The 24058-nt window shown below is 53.3% G+C and overlaps 1 protein-coding gene across 1 annotated transcript in view; it reads right to left on the bottom strand.

Annotated features, from left to right (window-relative positions):
• The window catches only part of HDGF (heparin binding growth factor), a 29894-nt gene extending 7339 nt beyond the window's left edge, over positions 1-22555 (bottom strand). Inside the window, exon 1 of the mRNA XM_084613920.1 lies at positions 22302-22555. Coding sequence (XP_084470046.1) covers positions 22302-22388 — 87 coding nt within the window. The 5' untranslated portion in view covers positions 22389-22555. The remainder of the gene's footprint in view (positions 1-22301) is intronic.
• Between the last annotated feature and the right edge of the window lie 1503 nt (positions 22556-24058).

The following is a 24058-nucleotide window of genomic DNA, read 5'->3' as shown; positions in this document are numbered from 1 at the left end:
CCCAGCAGGCATAGGCCGGGTGTGCAAATATCCTCCCTAGCGGTCATGAATATTTTACTCCAACTTCTGCTGGACATCACAAGCTCTCAGGCAGCCAGTTAACTCCTTGCTACTAAATTATTCCCGCCACAGAAATAGCCTCCCTCTTGCTAAAACCTTCCTTTTCCTGCTCTCCCCAACCCTGCTCCAAACCCAGCCTTTGCAACCGGTGACACCACAGGGCACGGCCCCGAAGACCGAGAGATGATTTAGGATTGGCTGTTTTCCTAGCCAACCGTAAGCTCTTGTCTAGACTGGCTCAGACATATTTAGCTCAGCAAATTTGCGGGCCCGCGCTAGGGCCGTGTGCTAAAAGGAATGTCGGTTTCAGAGAATCTGGGGACGGTTGTAACAAAGCAGAAAAAAAACACACCCACCCACAGTTCAGATCCAATCAGGGCAGGGCTGGGACGGGGAAGGGGAAATTTCCAACAATCAGAGTTGCTTTTTCCTCCCGTACAATTGAGTTGGGCCTGCTCGTATTTTCCGTCTTTTTATTCTCATGGGGGGGCATGATCTGAAACCATGGTTCTCAACCATGGGTACGCGTACCCCTGGGGATACGCAGAGGTCTTCCAGGGGGTACATCAACTCCTCTAGATCTTTGCCTAGTTTTACAAGGGGCTACATGAAAAGCCCTAGCGAAGTCAGTACCAACTAAAATTTCATACAGACAATGACTTCTTTAGACTGCTCTGTGTGCAATGCGCTGAAATGTAAGCATACTATTTATATTCCAGTTGATTTATTTTATTATTACATGGTAAAAATAAGGAAATCAGCTACTTCTCAGTAACAATGAGCTGTGACCCTGCTGTATTTTTAGGTCTGATTTTGTAAGCAAGTCGTTTTTAAGTGAGGTGAAACCTGGGGGTACGTAAGACAAATCAGACTCCTGAAAGGGGGACAGTCGTCTGGAAAGGTTGAGAGCCACTGCTGTGAAACATACATAGATCTCCAAAACAAGAACAGGAGTACTTGTGGCACCTTAGAGAACATCGTCCTACTGTATTTTCCACTGCATGCATCCGATGAAGTGAGCTGTAGCCCACGAAAGCTCATGCTCAAATAAATGGGTTAGTCTCTAAGGTGCCACAAGTCCTCCTGTTCTTTTTGCGGATACAGACTAACACGGCTGCTACTCTGAAACCATACATAGATCTGTGGGTTGGGAGGCTGGGGGGTGGAGGTAGACCAAGGATCCATGGACCTAGAGTGGCAGAGGGCCCACAGACTTGGTGTAACTCTAAAAACAGTGGAGTTGGCTCGCTGGGGTGGAGTCCATTAGCACGGAGGAGCCAGACAGAGCATGGGGTCTGCAGCAACCCACACCTCGCAACAAGCTTTGGAATTCTTCACCCAGCCCTCTACCCAGGTCCAGCTGCTGTAGGCAGGGAGCATCTTTTGGGTCTGTGTTTGCACAGTGTGTGGTACCAGGGAGCCCTGACCATGGCCCTAGCTGGTACTGCAATACACCCGGTTATTCCTCCATTTTCCATGATTCTTCAGAACTGGTCCCCACGCGGTGACAGGGTCAAACCGTTTTAAAACTATTCTCATGTGACATTTTAGATCTTTGCAAAAATCCTGCCCAACGGGGTTTGCACTGACATAGGGGGCTTGGCGGGTGGGTAGGAAAATAAGCAAGGGGGAGGGAACAGACTGAATAGCTTTGATTCCAAGAAAACATCGCAGTTATCTTCTTTACACCAAGGCTCAAGCTAGGAGTCAAGGCCCCTTTTCCAAATCACTGTCTCATGGCAGCACCAGATCCGAGCATTTCGGAGGCCTCGAGAGACGGTCGTTTCCACAGTAAACATTCAAAATAGTTCTAGAAGTAGTGCTGGCACCCAGGGAAAACCAGGCTGGGCAGAATACAACATGCAAGACCCAAAGCATCCCCCCCATCCCCCTTGTTTCATAAATTGCCCTTCCCAGCAGCAGCTGGTCTAGGGAACACGACACCGTGACACAGAGAAATTCCTCAGCCGCCACACACCTTCCCTGCATGGGGTGTCTAACTTCAACCACAGCATTAAAATTCTCCATAGCAGGCTTGGATAACAATGCAGCTTTTCCACTCGGCTGGTGATCAAAGGCTGCCTGCGGGATGTCTGGGGTGGGGTGGGGGGAGCTAGGGGGTGGGAGGTCATATCCCGGGGCCCCGTGCATGCAGGGAATAGAAAGCCCCTTGCCTAAAAAGCAATAATCACCTCCAATTTCTGTCCTCCTCCACTCCCTTGGTTTAGAAAGTAGGCAGGAGTGGGGGAAGGGGGTCAGCTGTAATTGGATCGGCTAAAAACCATCTACAAAGGCGAGGGGCTTGGGCTGTGGTTGGAGAAGGGGGGTGGGGAGGCTGGGAATCAGGACTCCTGGGTTCTAATCCCAGTCCTGGGAGGGAAGCGGGGTCCAGGGAGTTAGAGCAAAAGGCCCTGGGCGTCAGACCTCCCGAAAGCTCTGCTGCTGACTTGCAGCCTGGCTTTCATCGAGTCACTCGCTCCACTCTCTGTGCCTCAGTTTCCCCATCTACGACATGGGGAATGGGCTGTTTATAAAGAGCGCTGAGATCTGTGTAAGTGCAAATACCCCAAACATTCCCTGGTCTTGGGCCTGCACCCCCCCCCAATTTACATTCCCCCCCAGCCCCCTCCACACACACCCCCAACCCCCCCCTACAACCCCTATATACACACACACACACCCAACTCCATCCCCCTCCCACATAACCCGGCCCCCAGTCCCACCAGGTGACCACACACCAGCTCCCCGCACTGTCACACCAGCTCTATCCCCTCCCCCACAGACGCTCACAACGTCTCACACTACCCCTCCCCCATGCACGCTCGCAGCAGCCCCTCCCCCTTACACACACCGTTCCCCTCCCCCTCTGTGAGCAGATCCCCTCCTGTTGTACACACACACGCCCCCCACCACTCTCACAATGCATCCCTCCATTGCCCCACTATCACACCAGAACCTGCATGAGCACACCCCCCCCCCCATTGTATGCCACCCTGTGCTCCTCCCCCTGGCTCTCTGGCCTGTCCGATAACTGGCTCCCTGCAATGCCCCGCCACCCACTGCCAGGCCTGATAGAGACGACACAAAGGAAACCACAACCGCCGGGCCAGACCCGATCCCCTGCCCCCAGCCACGCTCTCTGTCCTCCTGCCACCTCACACACCCCCCCTGCTCCTGGGAATCATCGCAGGCCAGGGACAGACAGGAAAAGAAAGTTTCACCAACAGGGAAACCCGCACGTGCCCAAATCAACAGTGCAACGGGCGAGTCACCGACATGTGGCCCTGTGCAACTTGGGTGGAGAGCGCTGGGAGAACTGAAGGAACAGGGGGAGGGTGTCTGCCAGAACGGAGGCACAGACCCCAGCTGCAGAATTCAGGTGTTGGTGTTCTCCATGCCCACCAAGGGGAGTTTGGAAATGGAGGTTTCAGGATGGACCCATCTCTATTATTAAAGAGCAGCTCACAGGCCTCCCAGATATAGGAAGAGAACAGAGGAGTCCTGCTCCCCCAGCACCCTGCTCTGATCAATAGACAACACTCCCCTCCCAAATCTGGGAATAGAACCCCGGAGTCCTGGCTTCTCTTCCCCATGCTCTGATTTCTAGACCACATTCCTGACAGAGTGCTGGGAAGTGAAGTCAGGCATCCAGGTGGAAACCAAACAGAAGCAACATTACACAGATCAAAGCTAAAAAACAAAGCAGCTCTCAGGAAAAGAGACAAACGGGATGGGGGCGGGGGGCAGGGGGGAGAGCATGGACGGTGCAGTGCAGGCCCCCACATCCTTCCCCTGGATGGGGAGCTGCTCCCTACACCTGCCTTGGGTTTTATTCTAGAATCAGAGCAACGTGGGGCTGGAAGGGCCACAAGAGAGCATCAGGGCCGGCCCCGTGCGCTGAGGCAGAGCCAAGTAAATCTAGACCATCCCTGCCAGGGCATTGTCCAGCCTGTTCTGAAAAACCTCCAACGATGGGGATTCCACGACCTCCCCTGGACGCCTGTTCCAGAGCTCAACCCCCCATAAGGGGAAAGTTTTTCCCCAATATCAAACCCAAGTCTCCCTTGCTGCAGATTCACCCTCTTATGCCTGGTCCTGCCTCCAGTGGCCAGGGGGAACAACTGACCCCTGTCCCCGTCCCCTCCTTCCTCTGCTTTTCCCAGGGCTAAACATTCCAGCTGCTACAGCTGTGGCTTATGATCTCATTGCCACCAGCGGCTCTGCCCCACTGTTTGATTCGGGGCGGGGGGGGGGGAATATCCCCCTTTGGGAAACAAACCAGCAAAGCTCCAGCCCTTCTGCACCCCATGCGCTCCTCCCTTTCCCGGGTCGTGTTATTCTGCAGGCAGGGGTCACGATAATGTCCCCTTTGCAAAGCAAATCAGCTCTGTGCCCCTCCCTTGCCCACCCACACAGAGGGCACCTCCAGCCTCTTGGCAAGCAGGTAACAGGGCTGGAGGGCCAGGCTGGGTCAGCCCCTAGGCCGAAACTAAGCTGTTAACCCTGGACCCACCCCTAAGGGCCATGCTGTCAGGGCAGCACCTGCAGTGAGTCCACGAGGCTTCGCCCAGCTTGATGGAAGAGATAGCAATAGAACCCATGCGTCCTGCCTCTCAGCTCCCTGCCCCTCAGCTCCCTGCCCTAATCTCTAGTCCCCATCCCCAGCTAGTGCTGCGAACTGAACCCAGGAGTCCTCGCTCTCAACCTCCCCCCACGCTAAGAACTAGACACCCCTCACTCCCTTCTTGGAGCTGGGCCTAGAACCCAGGATGCCTTCTTCCCAGTCCCTTGCTCTAGGCGCAGAACAGCCGCTCCCTTCTCCCACCCAAGGACTTGGCTACATGTGAGAGTTAATTCGCAATAAAGCAGGGTGTGAATGCAGAGGAGATTAACTACTCCCAATTACTGCGTGCATGGGCAGCACATCAAGTGGAATTCGGAATCAAGTGCTTTGATTCTGGAATTGGAGCATCTGCACTGGGAGTTAATCGGGAATATTCAGGGGCCATTGCTGATGGCTCTGGCTGGAAGGATCAAGGCCAGGCCAGAATCTCCCGCCTATTCACCCCTTGTCTTTTGAATCTCTTTGTTTAAAAAGGAAAAGAAAATCGCAAGCTCCCCGACTTTTATCTTCACAGTGTCAGGGCTGGCTGTGGACCCTCCCACCGCACCAGAGCCGGGCCAGGTGTGAGGGGCTCTCCCTGGGGAGCCAGGAACACAAGCTGCACCTGCCTTTACGGATAAAGACGCCTGGCCACACAATACCACAGGCAAGGAGGAGGGGGGAAAAAAACCCTGAATCGCCCCTCCCCCTATGCAGAAGCTAGCAAGTGGGCTAGGATGGAGAACAGAGACCTCTGTCTGTGCCCAAAGCAGGCACGCCCCGGCAAGGTCAGTTTCCCATGCGTCCTACTCTCTGCCAGCGCATGCCTCAGCCCGAATCCAGTGGGCAAAATGGGCCTTCAGAGCTTTAGCCTCTTTGCTAAAGGACTACTGCCAACTGGGGTGGAGGTTTTCGGTGATCTTTTCCAGCCCGTTGGCCTGCCCAGCCTCCTGCCCCACCGGCTGCAGCCAAAGGCATCTAACCGCAGGAACGGGCAGTGATGGCCCAGCCTGTCAGTCCCTGGGAGATCTGTCCTAACGCCAGGCAGCCAGCGACTGGCTAGGAAGGTTCCTAACTCCGGCTGGGGGCAAAGGAAATTCAGGTTTTGACCAAAGGATCTTTTTTTTTTTTTTTTTTGGCAGGACGCTTTCATTTCTGGCTGAAAAACCCCAAACAGCGAAATAGTTCCATTTGGTAAACTGCCGCAGTGCCTTCTGGGAGTTGTAGTTCGGTTGGTTCCTGTCCCAATTTTCCAAGATGGGCCTGGCTCTCTAGCCAGACTACACCTCCCATGAGGCCTTGGGACTTAAATTACAGAATGGCTGTTCTTGCTTGGGGCTCAGCTACAGGTAAAGGCCCAGACCTTCCAATGGTATGAATCAGCAGAGGGGAGTAAGGCTGCACCAGTTCACACCAGCTCAGGTTACGGCTCCAAGTCTGGATCCATCATTCCCTGGAGGATGTTTATACCTAGTTCAGGTCTCATTAACAAAGCCTGTTTCTTGCATAGCCATTTCATCGGTAGATCTCAAAGCACTCAACAGTCTTTAGTGTGGTTTGTCCTCCTAACAACCCTGTGAGATAGGGGAAACCCCGCCTTGTGCACATGGGAAACTGAGGCACAGATAGTCTAAATGACTTGTCCAAGGTCACATAACAAGTCCATGGCACTGCAGGGAATTGAACCTGGATCTTCCCATACCTTAGGCCAGTGCCCCAAGCACTGGACCATCTTTCCTCTCTAGTCGTCCCCTTCTCCCTCATCCTCCTCCCAAAGACAGCCAGTTAAAGCTTACAGCAGATGCTGTTATTTCAGCAAATAAAAATCATACACACACGCCACCCATGTGTGAATAAAAGCAAAAAGTCACTCTCTGGAAGCTTTTTATAGTTTCTAGAAATAGCTCCAAGTTTCAGCCAGAACTAATTCAGACAAAATGTCCAGAGAAAGCCACCAAGGAGGGCCGCAAGAAAGTCTGTGAGAGGGGTCAGTTTCCTACGACTCTGGTGGGACCTCAGAGGAACCAGAGCTTGTTCTTGGGTAGAAAGGTGCTGGAATCAAAAACACCTACCCCTGGGAGCCAGACTCCTGGGCTCTGCCGCTGACTCACAACATGATTTTGGGCAAGTCACATGCCCATTTTACAGATGAGGAAACTGAGGCACGGGGCGGCATCAGACCTACCTAAATCACAGAGCTGCTGGGGGGGAAGTTAGTTAAGGTTTGAAAAGGGGGTTCAGTAATCCTTGGTAGGAAGTCTGCAAAGGCACATCACAATATTCGGGCACATTTTAATATCATATACACAGTAGATTACGTCTAAGGTAACAGATTCTTTATTGGACAAGCGCAGAGCGAACAACAGTGCTAGAGAGCGCGTTAAAGATTAGCCAAGGTGCTTTGCAGGGTGAAGCAGGGCTGCTATTTTGTGACCTGGGGAGGCGATCCTGGCTCCGCTCTGGTGGTAGAACTCTCTGCTCCCACCCCAGTATTTAAAAAAGCCCCTGATGCCAAAGCCAAAGCTCCTCCAAAGCCAAGGGAGCATTGGGGAGACCCAGACTCTTGGCAGCTGTTTGCTAACAAGAGTTACAAATCAATCAATAGGGACTTCAGTCAGGGGGAACCCAAAGTACAGTGTGTTCTGAACGGGCAAAGTGCTCACATCTAGGAAAACCTAAGGGCCAGATCTGAACAATTCCCGGCGTGGGAATGGCCAGACTGACGATGGATTGGATCCGGAGTCTACCCAGCGCAGTCTCCGGTCACTCTCAAGGCAGAGGGACAGTGGGGTCCAGTGGGCAGCACACCGGACTGGGACACAGGGGTTCTATGCCTAACGTGGGGCTGGCTTTTCAAATGCTCCGTGCCCAAAACGGAGGGGTAAATTTTCAAAAGAGCTCGGCTCCTGTTCTCCAGAGCTCCTTGGAAATCAGGCCATGACATCGCTCCATGCCTCAGTTTCCCCATCTATGAATGGATAATAATCCTTTCTTTCACCCATCCTTTGTTTAGCCTGTGAGCTCTTCAGGGCAGGGACTGTCTCTCCCTGGGTGCATGGGCAGCACCTGGCACAATGAGTCCTGATCTCAGCTGGTGCCTCGTGGTGGCTGCTTTAATACATACAAACCACAGAGAGGATGGGGGTCGGCTCATGGAGGCGCTGCGTTCACCACACAGGCTGCTCTACAGCCCTTAATTCCATGCACATATCAACACCTTGACTTTACCCTCCTGGGCTGGTGAAACAGGGAGGTCGGTATCATCATCCTTGTTTAACAGATAGGGAAACTGAGGCACAGAGCAGGAGAAGGACCAGTCTTGGCTCTTGCAAAGCTTGGACAAGAACTCACTGATTTCCAGCTCCCAGTCTTCTGTTCTGGCCATTTTTATTATTACAGCACTGCCTAGCGGTGCCAGCAGTGTAGGGCCTCTCTAGACCCGTACGCCTCATCGCTCCGTGTGGCAGGAACTCAGCTGCAACATGGCCCCCTGCCCTTCTGGGCAGGCTGGAGCTCAGCTCCCCCTGGAGTGCTGTGGGACCTCGGCTACCTGGCTCTCGTTCTGGGAAAGGATGGTCAGGTTGCCTCTCATCTACTCCTTGCTCCCATTGCTGGGAGAGGACGCGCCAAAGCTGCAGGATCACGAAATATACCTGCCCAGTGACTGTAACCGCAGCCGGGGAAGCTGTTAGCCCGCAACAGACAGGAAGCAACAGGGTTTTCGATTTCAGGCTGCTTGATGCCCCTCTGACCCCCCTGCCTCCCAGCCACCTAGAAAATCATGGAAACCCAAGTCATTTCACACGGATTCTGCGCCCCTGGGTGTGGGGTGGGGAGGTTGGCTCCAGCGACACCCTGGACTGCGCCTTCTTGTTTTGATCTGTTCCCCAGGTGGATCTTGAGCCTGCAGCGACCCAGCCCAAGAGTCTTAGCGGCCTTGCCGTGTCTGCGGGTACCAGATAACCAGGGCCAGAAGGAGGCCAGATGCAAATAAGGAGTCACATGATGGGGACGCACTGGCTACTGTCTGGAAGTGAGGCCCCAGCTACGCTATTACAGTAGCTGCAGGGGGTACAGCGTGGCCTAGTGGATAGAGTACTGGATCAGGAGACCTGGGTTCTATTCCCAGCAAGTCAACCCGCCTGGTGACTCAGTTTCCCCAGCTGGAAAATGAGACTAAACGACAGTGACCCCCTTGGTAAAGTCCTCTGATATCCACGGATGACAAGTCCAGCATAAGAGCTAAGTGCTACTGTATTAAAGTATCTTCACACTCCCTCACCGCCCTCCACCCCTCATATTAATGGATTTCATTCCTCCCATCCTCCCCGGGAGGCCGGGAAGGATTATCCCCAATTTACAGATGGGGAAACTGAAGCACACAGCAACCAAGGCCCAGATTTTTAAGGCCTTGCAGGGCTCAGCATGGCAAACTTAACGCATTGAAGAGCCTAAGTCTCAAGTGCCTAAATCCATTTTGAAAATGAGGCTTAGGCTCCTAAACCCATAACATTTGCAACACTGAGCACAGCAATGCCTCAGTGCCTTTTAAACCAGAGCCGAAATGATTGGCCCAAGGTCCAACAGGGAGTCCATAGCAATACCAGGATCTGAACCCAAGATATCCTACTTCCCACTCTAGTGCCCTACCCACTACCCTCCTTCCTACCTTGGGGGGCGTGTCTGTGACTCCTGATATCACAGCACCCAGAGCTCTGCATCTCCGCCACCCGCCTTTGTCCTTAACAACCAGTGGTGCCCGCAGTCGTGCACACGTGCAGGGGTGCCAATCTGCCTCAGGCCCCCCATTTGAAAGCCCCCCCCAAACCATCAAAGGGAGAGACGGCTGGGCCAAACCAGAGCCGTGCTGTGACCCCACATGCCAAGTCGCGATGTCCAGGGCGGGGAGCCAGGCCCAGCCCTGCGGGATAAGAGCCACTCCTGCAAGGCGAGTGTGCTTCAGTTGTGCGAACCACGTGAAAAAATGTCTGGCAGGGCAGAAGCTCAGTGGGGCGACACTGAGCGACGCTTGTTGCTTTCCCCCACCATTCTCCTCCACGGCACCGGGGAGTCCCACCCACCCAGAGTAAGAGGCCTGGGCTGCGGGAGCGGGGATCAAACCCAGCTCAGCTGCCTGGCGATGCAGGGGGCAAGTCCTAAGCTACTGCGCCAGCCGCCGCTGCCCACCCACACCAGACAGGCTGAACCCAGAAAGCTCGGTCATACGGTCACGTACAGACCGGGGAGAAGTGACTCAAGGCTGGTGACTAATCGAACTTGCCTCTGTTCAATGAGATGGCAGACAATAGGCAAGCTTCCCTGTCACCGCTCTGCGTGTGCCCTCCAATCCCGCCCCCAGCCCCCTCAGCCCTTTCCCTGCGTGAGTGGGGCTCTCTCAACTTGCAGTGCCCCTGCTCCCCAGCCTCTGCCCTGCCCACCTCTGTCCGTGTCCTCTCAAATCCTGATTTGCAGCCCCCCTGCTATTCCAAGCCCTGGGTTTCCCACCCCTGCAACTGTGCCCACACTCCCCTGGGCCTCCCCTGATTCACAAGCTGTGCTAGGAGGCTGAGTGTCTGCAAAGTGCTTCGGGATCCTCAGATGATCAGCTAGTCTCTGTTTTGCAATATGAAAAGGCCCCATTGCTTCTGCTGCCCAAGCAGGAACGTGCCAGGCAGCAGCTGGTGATGGGCCGGCCCCAGCCAACCAGCAGCCCCAGCACGGCTGCTGCGGGTTGGAATTGGTTCCCTAGCCTGATTCGATAGGACAAAGGTCAGGCCCGCCCTTCCACGCAGCTGTCACGCCCTAGGCTGTGCTAGCGAACTACAAGATCACAGGGTTTAATCTTTAAGAATTTGTGTTGTGTGGACCGCCTGCCTGCCTCTCCCCACCCCAACCCTCCATCTCCGATATGAAAACCAAATGGGGGAGTGGGAGCTTGGCAAAGGTGTCCCCAGGTCTCAGACCCGCTTCGGAGCAGCTGTGACTAATCTTGAGCAGCGATGAGAAAGGAACAATGAGTCAGAGTCACAGCAGGCTAGCTCCTGATGCCATACACCCCGACCCAATGAGGACAATGCTGGCCCACAGCTCTCCTGGGGAGATTGAGACCCCAGGCCCTATTCTAGTGTTTGCACCATCCTGGCAGCGTAAAGGAGCCTTGGTGTAAACATGTGATGGGCCAAGAGTCTGACCACCCCCACCCCAGGGTCTGACTGACCTAATTCAAACCACACGGTACCCTTGGGAGATAGGGATTACACCCACTTTTACAAGTGGGTAAACTGAGGCAGCGAGGGGCCGAGCGACTCACCCACAGTCACTTATTCTGTGTATTGCAGCGGCATCTCGAGGCGCCACGTGAGATCAGAGCCCCATTGTGCTGGGCACGGCCCAGACACACAGCAAGAGATAGTCCCTGCCCCGAAAAGCTAAGTGTGAAAGGACGAGACAGATGGAGGGACGAGAGACGAAACGGAGACAGCAAGAGAGAGAAAGCCACTTCCCCGAGGGCAGTGGCAGAGCCAGGAGCAGAATCCAGGGCTCCTGGTGCAGGACCCTAACCACTAGCCCACCCAGCCTCTCCCAAAATAAGAGTCGACAGCAGAGATGGCGCTGATTCTTGGGATTCCCTCTCCCTGCCTCCCTCAGGTCCGACCACTGGTCAGCACAGCATCCTTGTTCACCTTTAATCCCACTCTCCCAGCGCATGATTCAAGAGGAATCTGACTCCACTGGGCTTAGGATCAGGGCCTTCGCAGACCCCACTGCCTTCAGCTGGTGTCGCAGTCGTAACAAGGTGTTCCCCCCCCCTCCCCAGAAGCATTAGTGGCCATTTGCTCCAACTCCTCCTCTCCCCGCCCCCCCCCGCGAGTGTTGTTATCCCTCTTTCCTCCCAATCCTCCAGGGCCCTGCCTCCTTGCGCAGCCATTTACTCCAGCACCACGCGAGTGAGAGGCAGTGGCAACCGGAGCCGGGAGTTGCTGTGTGCACGAGGCACGAACCCCGGGGGGCACCGGGGCTGAGAGACGATGGGTGACATTTTCAAGAGGGTCTAAATGACTCCGGGCCCTGGGATCCAAGCTGGGGAATTGCCCAGTGCCCTTGTCTCCCTGCAGGATCAGGCCCGTCGGGGAACAGCAGGAGATGCACCTGGCCTGGCTGTCGCTGACAGCACGCTCTGGGAGAGAGGGAATATCACCAACACCCACCGCAAGGCCCTAGAGCAGCGTAAAGGAGCCTGGGTGCAAAGGAGAATCAGGCTCCTGGGGTTTCATGTTTACATTTAATCAGCAGGAAGGTCAGGCAGCAACCCAGCTGCCGCACGCAGGCTCTGTGCAGGGAGAGGTCGCAATAACCCGGGGCTCCTTTATCTTTTCCAGAGGATTGCTCAGCCTGCTTGTGCTCAGTGGCTTTCCCTGGGCCGACTTTCTCCAGCTCCCACTTTCACTTTCAGCTCCCAGTCGCGGCTCTTCATAGGGGACGGGAGTCGAGCCACCAGCGCACTGAGGGTCTTCCCACCCCAGGCCCATGCCTCAGTTTCCCCACTTGTAAAATGGGGGATCGTGACCCTCACGGGGCACACGGTGAAAATTCAGATGGTTGCTGTAGCAGTGCGACAGGCGGACAATGTTTGTTACCTAGAGTGTCGGGGGCAGGCCGTGTGGCCTAATGGCTAGAGCGCTGGAGTGGGACTCAGGAAACCTGGCCTCCCTGCTGGGTGACCTTGGGCAAGTCGCTTCCCCTCCTGTCCCTCAGTTTCCCTTCTCCTTCTTGGTCTCTCTTGGCTATTTAGATTGTAAGCTGGTTAGGGCCAGGGCGGTCTCTTATTATGTCTATTACAGCACCGCACACAATGGGGTCTTGGCCCACGAGTGTGGCTCCCAGCCACTACTGCCATGCGAATGGAAAAGACGTGCCCCACTACTCTCTGCCGGATGGAATCTGAGCAATTCAGTGGCGTGTCAGAGGCCCTAGACTGCACTCCGCAAGCGGGTGATTCTCCCATAGCTCAGAACAGGAGGCTGAGAGTTCTGTCTCTGTGGCTTCCACACCATGCCAAGAGGCCATGGCAGGGAATGTGATCCCAGGCTTGGTACCGTAGCATTTTTAGCATATGCCGAATCCTTGAACGCCAGAGTCCCCACTTTAGAGAGAGGCCGGCTCCCTCAGCAAGGGATGCTGCTCTGACAACAGCCCCGGGCCCTGCCCCGAGAAACAGGGCTGTGCGGGAGGGAATGTGACAGGCCTGAAGAACAGGACAGAGAAAAGAAAATAAGGTTGTACTCCCTCTCTGCTGCCCAAGAGCCCCAGACATCCCCTCAGCCAGCCTGGCATGCGACGCGTCTGCATTACTGCACGTCCCACACACTGGGCAGGGGGAGGGGGCTGGGCTGGCTCTGCAGAGGGGCACCTGGTGGATTGGAGCAGTGAGCAGTTTGGAGGCTCCCAGCAGTGCAGAGAGGAGATGGGCAAAGCGAGACCAGATTAACTCCCACGGGCTCTGGGGCAGTATCTGCTCTGTGTGGACGCACCGGTTGAGGCATCCACTCAGCTGGCCTCTGCACCTCCTCCTCCAAGCAGCACCCCGACCCTTTCCCGGATCACGCCATGCGAGGTGAACAGACGTCCACCAGGACAGGCAGAGGCTGGGCTGGGGGCAAACACACTCATGTCATCTGCCTTCCCAAGCAGGACTCCAAACCAGCTCTCTCGGGTGGATGGCAAAAGGCTACTTGGAGAGTCATGGAGCTCCCTGCGTATGCACAGAAAACCAGCCAGGTTCTAAACTCAGTGTCAAGCCAGAAAAATTCTGGAATTAAATCAGCATCTCCGAGATCGAGATCCAGATGGAAAATCTGTTGCAGTCTCATTTATTGAAGAGAACTTCACCCCAGAACTAGCGTCGAGTGAGAATTTCCCAGCCGGGCTTTTTCCCACTGGAAAACACTGTTGCATTGAAATGGAAACTTCCCGCGGGAACACAGTGACTTTGACAAAACATCAGGGTTTTTTGGGGGGTGGGGTGTGGAAATCAAAACAAAGCATTTCGATAAGATCGTAATGCTCAATTTTTGCCATCTGCAGAAGAGAGCATGTTGACTTTCCATTTTGAAATTGGACAGCCTAAATTACGGTTGATGTTATAAGCGATAATACAACGAACATTTCCACAAAACAAAACCCGTGAAAATTCCTTTTTGCGGAAAATTCGGAAACTCCGATGCCGAACGAAAGCCAGCTTGGAAGTCATGGAAGAGACAGTAAGAGGAAGAGCCAGCCCGGGCCTGAAGAAGGCCCTGAGATTGGGCACCGTGCCGTGGGGGAACAGAGGCTGAGTGAGGCCTTCAGGGTGATGCATTTGAAGTGCTGGGTGTGCACTGAGGAGACGCTGCCCATGCTGCCCGTTCCCCCGGGGTCTGGGGTGGTGTCACTGGGGTGGCCGACCCAATTGGCTTCCTTGGGGTGTTTGCTGGTTTTCTTTGGGCAGGAGGTGGGCCAGTGCAAGCTAAGCAAGGTCCGCCTCGCTCTGCGACTGGATGGGAAACCCGCCGTCCTGCTGGAAGTGGTACTGGTGATTCAATAGGACCCATGCTGTCCCCTGGAGTCGGTACGAACCTCCCCCTCAGCCACGGCGCTGGAGGAAGCAGTGCGTGTGACTCAATAGGGGGCGCTCTCCCTTCGTCGTCAGCGCTAGGGGTGGGTTGGGTGCCCGGTTAAACGCAGCAGCTCTTGATCACAGCTGATCTGTTAGGCCGGGACCTTAACGTGGGAATCCCAGGCACGTTCAGATCCCATCTCCTTAACTTACCCCCCTCATTCTGGGCTGATAAGACCCTTCCTCTCATCAGTCAGAGAGAGGAAAACGCTTGGGAACGTATCACACTGGCAAAGCCCAACAAGACTTTATTACGGGGGGAATTTCCAATAGCAAGGCAACGTGGCCAGATCCACCCACAATCCTTATACCAGTATCAGTGCATCAGCTAGGGGCGTGATTTTCTCACCCATCTAGTTATATCAGTGCAACTCCTAGCATAGACGCAGCTACACCAGTACAAAGGTACCTGAGCCCAGTTTAATTTATTCCCCTTCCTGTACGGGACTAAATCCCCCAGTTTAAGCACCTTTATACCAGTATACCTGCACCCTTGCTGTACCGCTTTAACTAGACCAGCGTCATTACAAAGGTTCTGTTGTTTTGTGTAGACAAGGGCTAAGCAATTTGCCCAAGGTCACCTTTGTGCTCCCCAGATTCCAGGGCCCCACTGCCAATCACAGCAGCCTCAAGGCTGCTCTTATTTAACGCTCTGTTTCTGTGCCCCCCGGGAAGCAGGGAATAGCCACAGTGCAGGGTTACGACAGTCCCACACCAGCCAGGGGGTTCCCCTACTCAGGGGGCAATTCTCAAGGGGCCATTTCAAGCCCTTCAGCTGCCAGAGTGGCCTCAGCATCACTGAGGATCAGGGGCCCCCCCAGAGGCACAAGGTAACAGACCTATCCCAGGTGGATCCAAAGCTAACACGGCTGGAATCTGGGAGTTCAGCCCCCGGCAGGGTCTCCCACGGAAGCCGCTGGGAGCCAGGAGCGCTCGGCACTACGCCGGGGCACGCTGTACCCTGCAGAATCGGGCCCATAGGCTGCTCAACCAGACCTTTGCGGCAATCAGTGGCCCCTGGCTACAGCCGAGCCTCGACTTGGTCCAGGCAGGGCCACTGCTGCGCACCAGCCTGGCTAGAAAGCTGCCCTGCCCACCACCGAGAAGGGCGTGGCTCAGACAGCGTTATCCAGGAGGGCCTGGCTGCTGCAGGGGGCAGAACGCAGCGACCCAGGGGCCCACCCTGGAGCCGCTCCCACTCCAGCACCGCACCCAGCCTCTGTGCTTGTATCTGGAGCGAAACGTCAGGACTCGCCCTGCAGGCCAGGATAGACGGGGCGAGGCTGGTTCTGCACTCGAGGCACTTGCCTGGGAGAGCCAGGTTCAATTCCCCACTCTGCCAGACGCCACATGCCCCTGGGCAAGTCCCCTATCGTTAACAGATGGGGAAACTGAGGTTAACCGAGGGGAGGCAAGAGGAGGCAATTCAGGTGACTGCGGGCGGTGCACAGGTAGCCCGAGCGTACAGCGACGCGGGGCAAGACTGGAAGCCAGAGAGGACCACGGGGTCTGTCTGAGTCCGGCAGCCACAATAAAAAAGCCTCTTTATATTCAGCCAAGCCCTGTCCTTTCGCTGCTTCTGGGGATGCAGCTGCCCCCTTGTTCTGATGGCGGGGCCGAGACCAAACCTGGGATCCCGGTCAGAATTAGGCAGGCCGGGTTCCGCCTCACTCTCGAAGGATCGAGAGAGAAGAGAGCCCCGGGGGCGTCGCTGCAAGGAGACAGCCGGGGCCTGGGTGCCGATTTAGATGGCGTTTCCCTTTAAGAGGCTCCCGACTAGTTTCTTGCCTTTCAGAACAAATGGCGTGGCCCGCAGAGACCAGCTCCTTAAAGCGGCAGCGGAGCCTGGGGCCTGCAGCAACGAGGCCACCAGGATCCGGTTTCTCGTTTAAAGAGGCAGGGCGCACAAGCAAGGAAGCCCCAAGAACAGTTGAAGGGCCCGCTCCTGCAGGGTGCCAAAGATCCACCTCCTCCCCGCACAACCTCAGCACCGAGGAGCCCTGTGTGCAGCCAGCAGCATGAGCCTTCTACTTAAGCCTCTTGGGGCCCCGATTCTGAAAGGTGCTGAGCACCTCCCCCCGCACTTCTCCCCCAGAAGGATCAGGAGCAAACCTGCAACACCTCCTCTGAATTGTCTGTAAATAAATAATGTGGCTATAATTAAGAAGGGACTTGGATCCCATAGCTGCAGAGGGGGATGTCCCTAAGGTCGGGAACGCAGAGCGACTGCAGCAGCTGTGTGTATCCCTGTATTGCTACCTGCACCGATAGGCCCCCACGGAGACCAAGGCTCCATCGTGCCAGGGGCTGCACAGACAGAGGGAGATGCAATCCCCGCTCCGCAGAGCTGGAATTCTGAATCGACACAACCAAGGTCTTAAAATCAAGAGGAAGAGCGGCTCTGTGCTTAAAGAGCTGGGCTACGAAGATCTGGCTTCTATGCCCGTCCCTACCACTGGCCTTCTGGGTCACTGTCCCTCTTGGTGCCTCAGTTTCCCCTCCAACTTCTTGTCTATATTTAGATTGTGAACTCTTTAGGGCAGGGACGGTCTCTTATCACACGTACATACAGTGCTTGGCACCATCTGTCTTGGTCGGGGCCCCTAAGTGCTACCATAATAGGTGTAATGATTAGTATGGAGAACAAAGGCGCAGAGAGATGGAGCGACTGGACCCAGCTGAGCCTGGAAACTGAACTTTGATCTCCTGAGTCCCAGGCTAGCACCTCAACCCCAAAGCCAACCTTCCCCTCCATCCTTTAGGTTACAAATATTATTTCACGGGTTAGGTTTGTTTGGATTTTTTTTTCTTTTAGGCAGTTGGGGTGATGACGGCCATTTGGTGGGCCTTTCAAAGCTGCCCGAGTCCCATAATGGCAACTGGGAGCTTAAACCCACTGGGGCTCCCGATAAATCTCAACCTAAAACTAACAAGACATGTTAACAATGAAAGCTGGTCAGTCATATTAATTACAGTACAGCCTAGGGACCAGCCAAGAACTCCATTGTGCTAGGCGCTGTACAGGCTCCCAGAGAGCTCCCGCTCCGAAAGAGCCGATGACCTAACTGAACTATGATCTAAATAAAATGACTTTCAAGCAGTCCCCTTGGTCACGCCTCCCTCCTGTTTATGCCTCTCTAGTTTTAATTTATTGATTGTCTCTTTAGATTCCACTCTCACCTGATTTAGACCCTGGGTTTTTTGCACAAATGCACCAGACCAAAACACATTAAAAAAAAATCTTAAAGGTTTAAAGAAATTGGCCCATTTTTTGTGTGAGCAACCCTGCTCGGTTTACTCACACAAGTAATGGGATTATCTGTGGGTAGGGTGACCAGATAGCAAGTGTTAAAAAATCGGGATGGGGGTGGGGGATAATAGGTACCTATATAAGAAAAAGCCCCCAAAATTGGGACTGTCCCTATAAAATCGGGACATCTGGTCACCCTATCTGTGGGAGTAAGGCCAGGAGTATCTGCCCTTCCAAGGCTGCATCCTGCAGAGATTTCCTGCCCTGACTAAGGATTGCTCACTGGCAAAGGAGGTGCAGGATATTTCCAGTGCTTACTACCAGGAGCAAATCTACTGGGTCCTATTCCCCACTGCCCTGAAGCTTGTCGGGTTGTTTACACCAAGGCAAACAGAGAGCAAAACACTGTGGCTGTGATGTGGGAGCGTTTTACATCACTTTGCACTGGTGCGAACGGCTGCACAGGGAACAGAGGATCCGGCCCCACACCTTCACATGGCTGTGAAGGGACAAGCTTGATCCTGCCATCAGAGAAATAATCGCCCGTGAGCTCTTCGGGGCAGGGCACGTCTCTCGCTGTGGGTCTGTGCAGCACCCGGCCCAATGGGGCCCTGACCGGGGCCTCGAGCTCTTACTGGCCTACAAACAATAATAATAATAGAGCGGTTCTTTGTGTGCACTGCGTGGATCACATGCCCAATATGAAACCTGCCTGTGTTCCCCTCCTCCCCCACGCACTTGTTTTATAATTTGATCTGCAGGGAGCTCAGACAAGCTGGCTCCCCCCGCAGAATTCCCAGCGGAAATCTCAGCGCCCGATTCCCAGTGACACCGCGGAGAGGCCCGCTTCGCCCCGCCCTGAGGCACGTCAAGGGGTCTTAAAGTGGGTGCTCCTCTAATTCACCCCTTCCACACACTCCTAGGCCCCTCTGAAGAGGGGAATCAAGCCCCCAAGGCCACACGCAGCCAAAGGAAGAGTTTTTTCCTCTCCTGAAGCAAAACTCCAGCCAGGAATGAAAAGACACGTCCCTTAGGGAGGTCCCAGAGAAACGCAGTAAGCCTCTCACACTCCTTTTTGGCAATCCCCTTAATCAGGCTGGGAGAAACGTAACAGATTCGAAAAGCAAAATCCATGCTCCCCTCAAGCCAGAGATCAAAAGCCCCCGAACAAGAACTCGGCCCATGCTGCCCCCTTCCCGTCCCCCCAAACAACACCCCCCCCCACGCTGAAAACATTCTGATTCTGAGGATCACTTGTTGGCTCCTCCTCGAAAAGCTGCTTTCAAACACATTTCCAGGCCAGAGCCAAGTTATAATCCCCCTGCCCCTCCCCCCACACGGTATGAAACCAAACAGAAGTAATTCCACAAAAGCCAGGAGGGAGTGGGGGGGGGGGAGGCTGCGCAAAACTCGCTTTCAAACAAGCTGCTCTTTGGGTCGATTTTTCCATTTGAAATCGCTTTCGTTTTCAGCCTGTCCCGTCTGCACCGAGGAGGAAGAGGGCGGGGGCAAATCCTCCAAGGAAATTTTAAACTGCATCATCAACCGCTTAAAAATAACCAGCAACGTATTCTGAAGCAAGAGTCTGTCTTCCCCACCCTCTCGCTCCGGAGCAACTGGATTCCTGGCGAAGTCTGTCTCTTAAAGACCTGGAGCTGGCTGCCGTTGAAGTGCATGGCGAAGGCTCTTGCTGTCTTTCTGTAAGAGCCCAGGATCAGGCCCCAAGGAGCCCAGATAAAGCAGCTAGGAAAACCACCCCCTCCCCGGGCAGCTCCTGCTGCAGCCCCCGCTCACACCTATGTCTGGGGACATCAGCAGGGCTCAGGAGAGCGAGGGTGGAGGCCCCAATTCTGCAAAGCGTTGGCACATGCTTAAATCCCCAGCTCTCAGTTACGTACGTGTGCCAAGTGCTTTGCTGAATCTGGACTTAGGCCTGCACACCAGCCCAATCTTACTCCTGTTTATTATTAAACGACGACAGTATGGCAGAGCCCAAAAGCCTGGATCAGGACTTTGCCATTGGCTTGGATGGGCCTATCCCGGGGAGCAGCAGAACACTCCCCCAAAACGCTCCAAATATTTATATTGATTTTTAAAACATTGCTGTTCACACACGCTCCAACCAGCCCCACCCTGGTTCCAGTTCAAACAAGGGCAGAATTCCTGCCAGCTGCAACAGAATCAGGCTCTCTGCACGGACCTAGAGAGGCCCCGATCCTGAGATGGGAGCTACGCCAGGGGTCCAGAGGCGCTGATCGGATTGCAGAATCGGGGCAATCATGTAGGAATCCCACTTTACAATATCCAGCTGTTCGGACACAGCCAGTAACATCAAATCAGGCTCGTTATGAAATAACAAAGTACTTTTAACCTGAGCAGCACCACTTGGGAGTGAAATTAAATTATACCCAATGCACGACTTCTTCGGCACCTTAACCCTATGGCTGTGTAACCCCATTCTGTACCAGTGCAGTGCGACTGCATTATAGGGTTTTGCACTGGTGTATCATCACCCATGTAGTTCCACTGGGGTACAATTCCCTAACCCAGCCTCACGGTATCCGGCACACCACATGACTCTAAGGACCCCACATGTGCTCGGAAATAACACGTGGGACTTATGTTACAATCAAGCCACACACACAAAACAGGGCCCCGATGCCAATAAGGGAATCAAGTGGTCAGAAGTCTGAGCTTGTGGGCCTAGGACCCAGGTCTATTAATAGAGTTTCACTAGAACAGAGGCACAAAAACTAAACGAGGTCAAAATAAGGAGGAAACATCTGAAGTTCTGGTTTGTTTTTTTCCGCCGTTAGTTTGAACTAATGAAGAAAACACAAACGTGGACGTGTGTTACCAGCTTATAAGATATGTCGTCTGCAGGCCTGGTCTGACAAACCTCCCCCCCCAAAGCAGGCAACAGACCAGCACATGTGCTTCCAGAATTACCCCCGCATTTCCTAGGCTGAGCCAACACAGCTTCGTAGAGAAACTTTCTTAGCACTAGCTGGGCATTTGCTTTTTAGTACCGGGCAAAATTAAAATTCCAACCAATCACACGACAAAGGAACCCCCAAAAGGGCCAGATCCTGAGCTGGTGTAACACATGGGCACTACTTTACACGATCTGGGGATTTGGCCCATAGGGCCCAGGGCACCTAAATGGAACTACTGTGCCTTTAAATTAAATTTACAAGATAAATAAACAAGAACCCTTAAAGCTCTGACAAAGACGGCAAAAGCAGTTACCAGTGACCCCCTGACTATAGCCTTAATTCTGTCTGGAGTCTAATATTACAAAAATAAAGAAGAGCTCTGTTTGTTGCACTGAAGATGAAATATGACAATCCCCATTGGTACCCCCTCCAGTTCCCCTCCTCCCACTAAAACACAACAGGGAAAGTCTAGTTTCACTTACTGTCTCCAAGGAGATTAGCAAAAAAATGCAGGAGACCCTCCTAGCAGGAAACTCTGAATACAACCGGGTTCACTTTTTAAACAAACTGCATCATTAGCAGGCAATAGACCAAGTGATATTTATTTTTAAATTGCAGCCGCTTTTAGCGCTGATGGAATAATAATGCACAATCATAGAAAATATGGAGAAAGGTGCAGTCATATAAAGCAGCCACAAAACCACAATGTATATATTTATTATAGTCTACTTTGACTCCCAGCTACATGTGTATGAACTAATTTTTGTTCCCAGAGATGTGTACTGCACAGCATGAAAACAGACAGGACCATGTAAACACTCATGGAGCACTACAAATATCCATCTGGCTTCCATATATTTACCAGCTTTTGTTTCAGAGCACTATATGTATTGTCCAGCATGAAAATGCACAGGGCAGCATATATAAACACACATTAAAACAAAGTAATAGATTAACCTAGTTATAAATCTGCGTCGTTTCCTACCTATTTATTATATGGTCTAATTGCAGGTTTTGCGCTCACACAGAGAACAGCATATACACTGAATTTCTTTTTTCTGTATAATTTATCTGACCTGATTTCACACAAACTATATGAAATACACCTCTCACGTGGAAGCTGAAATTCGATCCTATGAAAAATGGCTGAAAAGAGAGATGAAGAAACTACAAAACCTGAAAGCCGATATTACACTCTCTTGGGCATAGGTAAAATTGAGCGTTATACAGATAATCTTAGGGGTTATAATCCTTGGAAAGCAGGGCAGTGGTCCACTTGTAATCTGTAGGCTCCCGGGCCCTGTTCTATCCCAGTTTTTACAGTGTTATCCTCTAATCTCTGTTTTCCAGGGCTAGTCTATGTAGGTTCCCTGGCTACGTTTAAATTTCAGATCCACAGAGGTTTATAATCTAAATCTCCCTCCCCAGGTGGTGCCCCACTTCCAGGTCTCCTGGCCCCCATACCTATAACCTAGCCTGGGAGTTTTATAATCCCATGCACGGGCTGCGTCCCACTCCAGATCCCCAGGCTCCCTCCCAGATCCCCAGGCTCCCAATAATCTAAAACTACGAGCTCCCCTGCCCGGCTCAACGTGCGCTCTGCCCGGCGGGGGGTGGGGGGAGCAAGCCTGGGCCAGCCGGGGGCGCTGAGCCTGGTCGGCCTTGCACCCCCCGTGCAACGTGCAAAAGCCCGCGTTATGCAACGGAGAATCCCATTGAAGGGGGGCAGTGTCGACCCCCCTCCCTTTGCACACCGCCGCCCCCCCCCAGCCCCGATCCCCCTTGCAGGCTCCTTACCCTAGCAGGCCAGTGGGGGTAGCCCTTCATCTTGGCAAACACCAGGTCCCCGCATTTGTACTCCTTCTGCCTGTTGGACCGGGACATCTTCGCCTTGAGCGCCAGGCTGCTGGAAAGTGGGGGGGGGGGTGCGGGCTTAGGTAGTGGGGGAGGAGGGTGAAGTTTGGAGGCAAACCCCAGCGATCCGGCGAGCGGCTCTCCCCCACCCCTCCGGAGAGCAAGCGGCCTGGGGGGGCTGGGGTGGGGGGCCGGGGGGACGGGAGCCGGTGGTGCTAGAAGCAGGTTGGCTCCCGGGAGACGGGTCGGTGCCCCATGCAGTTGTTTGTGTTTGAAATTCAATTGCTCCCTCCCTTCCCCACCCCCCCTCCCGGTGGATGCGATCGGAGGCTCGTTTGCTGATGCCTCGTCCCAGGCACAGCGCTTGGTGTGAAGTCCCCCCCCTAAGGAGGAGCAAAAAGCCGGGGGGGGGGTGCAGTCAGCAGGCTGAAGGCGCAGAACTCGGAGCGAACAGATACAAAGGGGGGGGGACTCGAGAGAGACTCCGGCCTGCAGACGGTCAGGTGCGAGCAAACACAAGTTGCAAAGAGCGACTCCGTCGTTGCTACATTTGTCTTGTAGCAAAAGCAAATATTCCTAATCATCAAGTATCCAGGGAAGGGTGGCTTCCGGGGAGGGATCTGGCTACAGTTGTTGCAAATCAATAATTGATAGTTTAAAAAAAAAACAAACAAACAAACAAAAAAACAACCACAACAATCAATGAAGTGTCCAGCTCCCAGGTTGGGGAGGTGGAATCCAGCTACCCTTTGTCACGTTGTCAGACAATTATTAGTCCTACAAATACAGCATCCAGGTGACTTCTTTGGAGGGGGGGGGGGAATATTCAGCTAGATTTGTCTTGTTGCAAACTAATGACAATACTTATTAAAGTATTTAGCCGGGCGGGGGGGGGGGGGTTGTACCATAATAATTAGCTAATGACAAAATATCTGGCTTCTAATGAATTATGAACAATCTGGCAAATGATTATACAGGATTTTGGTCCACGGTTTTCAAGGTAAAGCCACAAATATTCAGCAACAGTTTCCTCTCTCTTTGCCTTGGAATTAACTCAAAAGCTGGCCCCCCAGTCTTGCAAAAATGTGTACACCTGCTTAACTTCACATATGTACCAACCCCACTGCCATCAACTGAATTTATGCCCAGGCATAAAGCTAAAAGCATGTGGCCGTCATCAGGGCCTGAGCTGATTTCAACTTGTCGGCTGCCCTGGTCTTGCAAAGAGCTCTGGAACAATTTGCTGGGTCAGGCTTTTGCTTTAAATCCAGAAAAAAAATCATGTAGTTAAGATCCCCATTTCCGCAAACACTTAAGCACCCAGATAACTTTCCATTTGTGAGTAGCTCCCCTGAGTTAACTGGGGCTTACAAAGTGTATTTAAGTTACTCGCTCATGTCAGTGATTGCAGGAGCTGGGCCTAAATGTGTCTTGGTGCAAACAAGGTAGGAAAAAATATCGGAAAAGAAGAAAATACAAGATAATCCAACTAAAGATACTTTATATGGACAGAACGTTCTGGTTCAGAGCTTCTATTGGTCCTGTACAAACAAATAAGTAAATAAAGTTTCCAGCTACAGTTATGAACAACGGCACAAATACTTAAAGCCCCAACAATGAAGCTACTTATGTGTATGTGTCAATTTGGCCAACTCTGGCTATATTTACTGTGTTCCTTAAAGCTGGAGTCATAGGATTAG

Source organism: Lepidochelys olivacea (assembly GCF_965140295.1).
Source record: "Lepidochelys olivacea isolate rLepOli2 genome assembly, chromosome: 24".
Lineage (NCBI taxonomy): Eukaryota > Metazoa > Chordata > Testudines > Cheloniidae > Lepidochelys > Lepidochelys olivacea.
The sequence above is the reverse complement of the archived record's forward strand: the minus strand, read 5'-3'. Positions and strand labels throughout refer to the sequence as shown.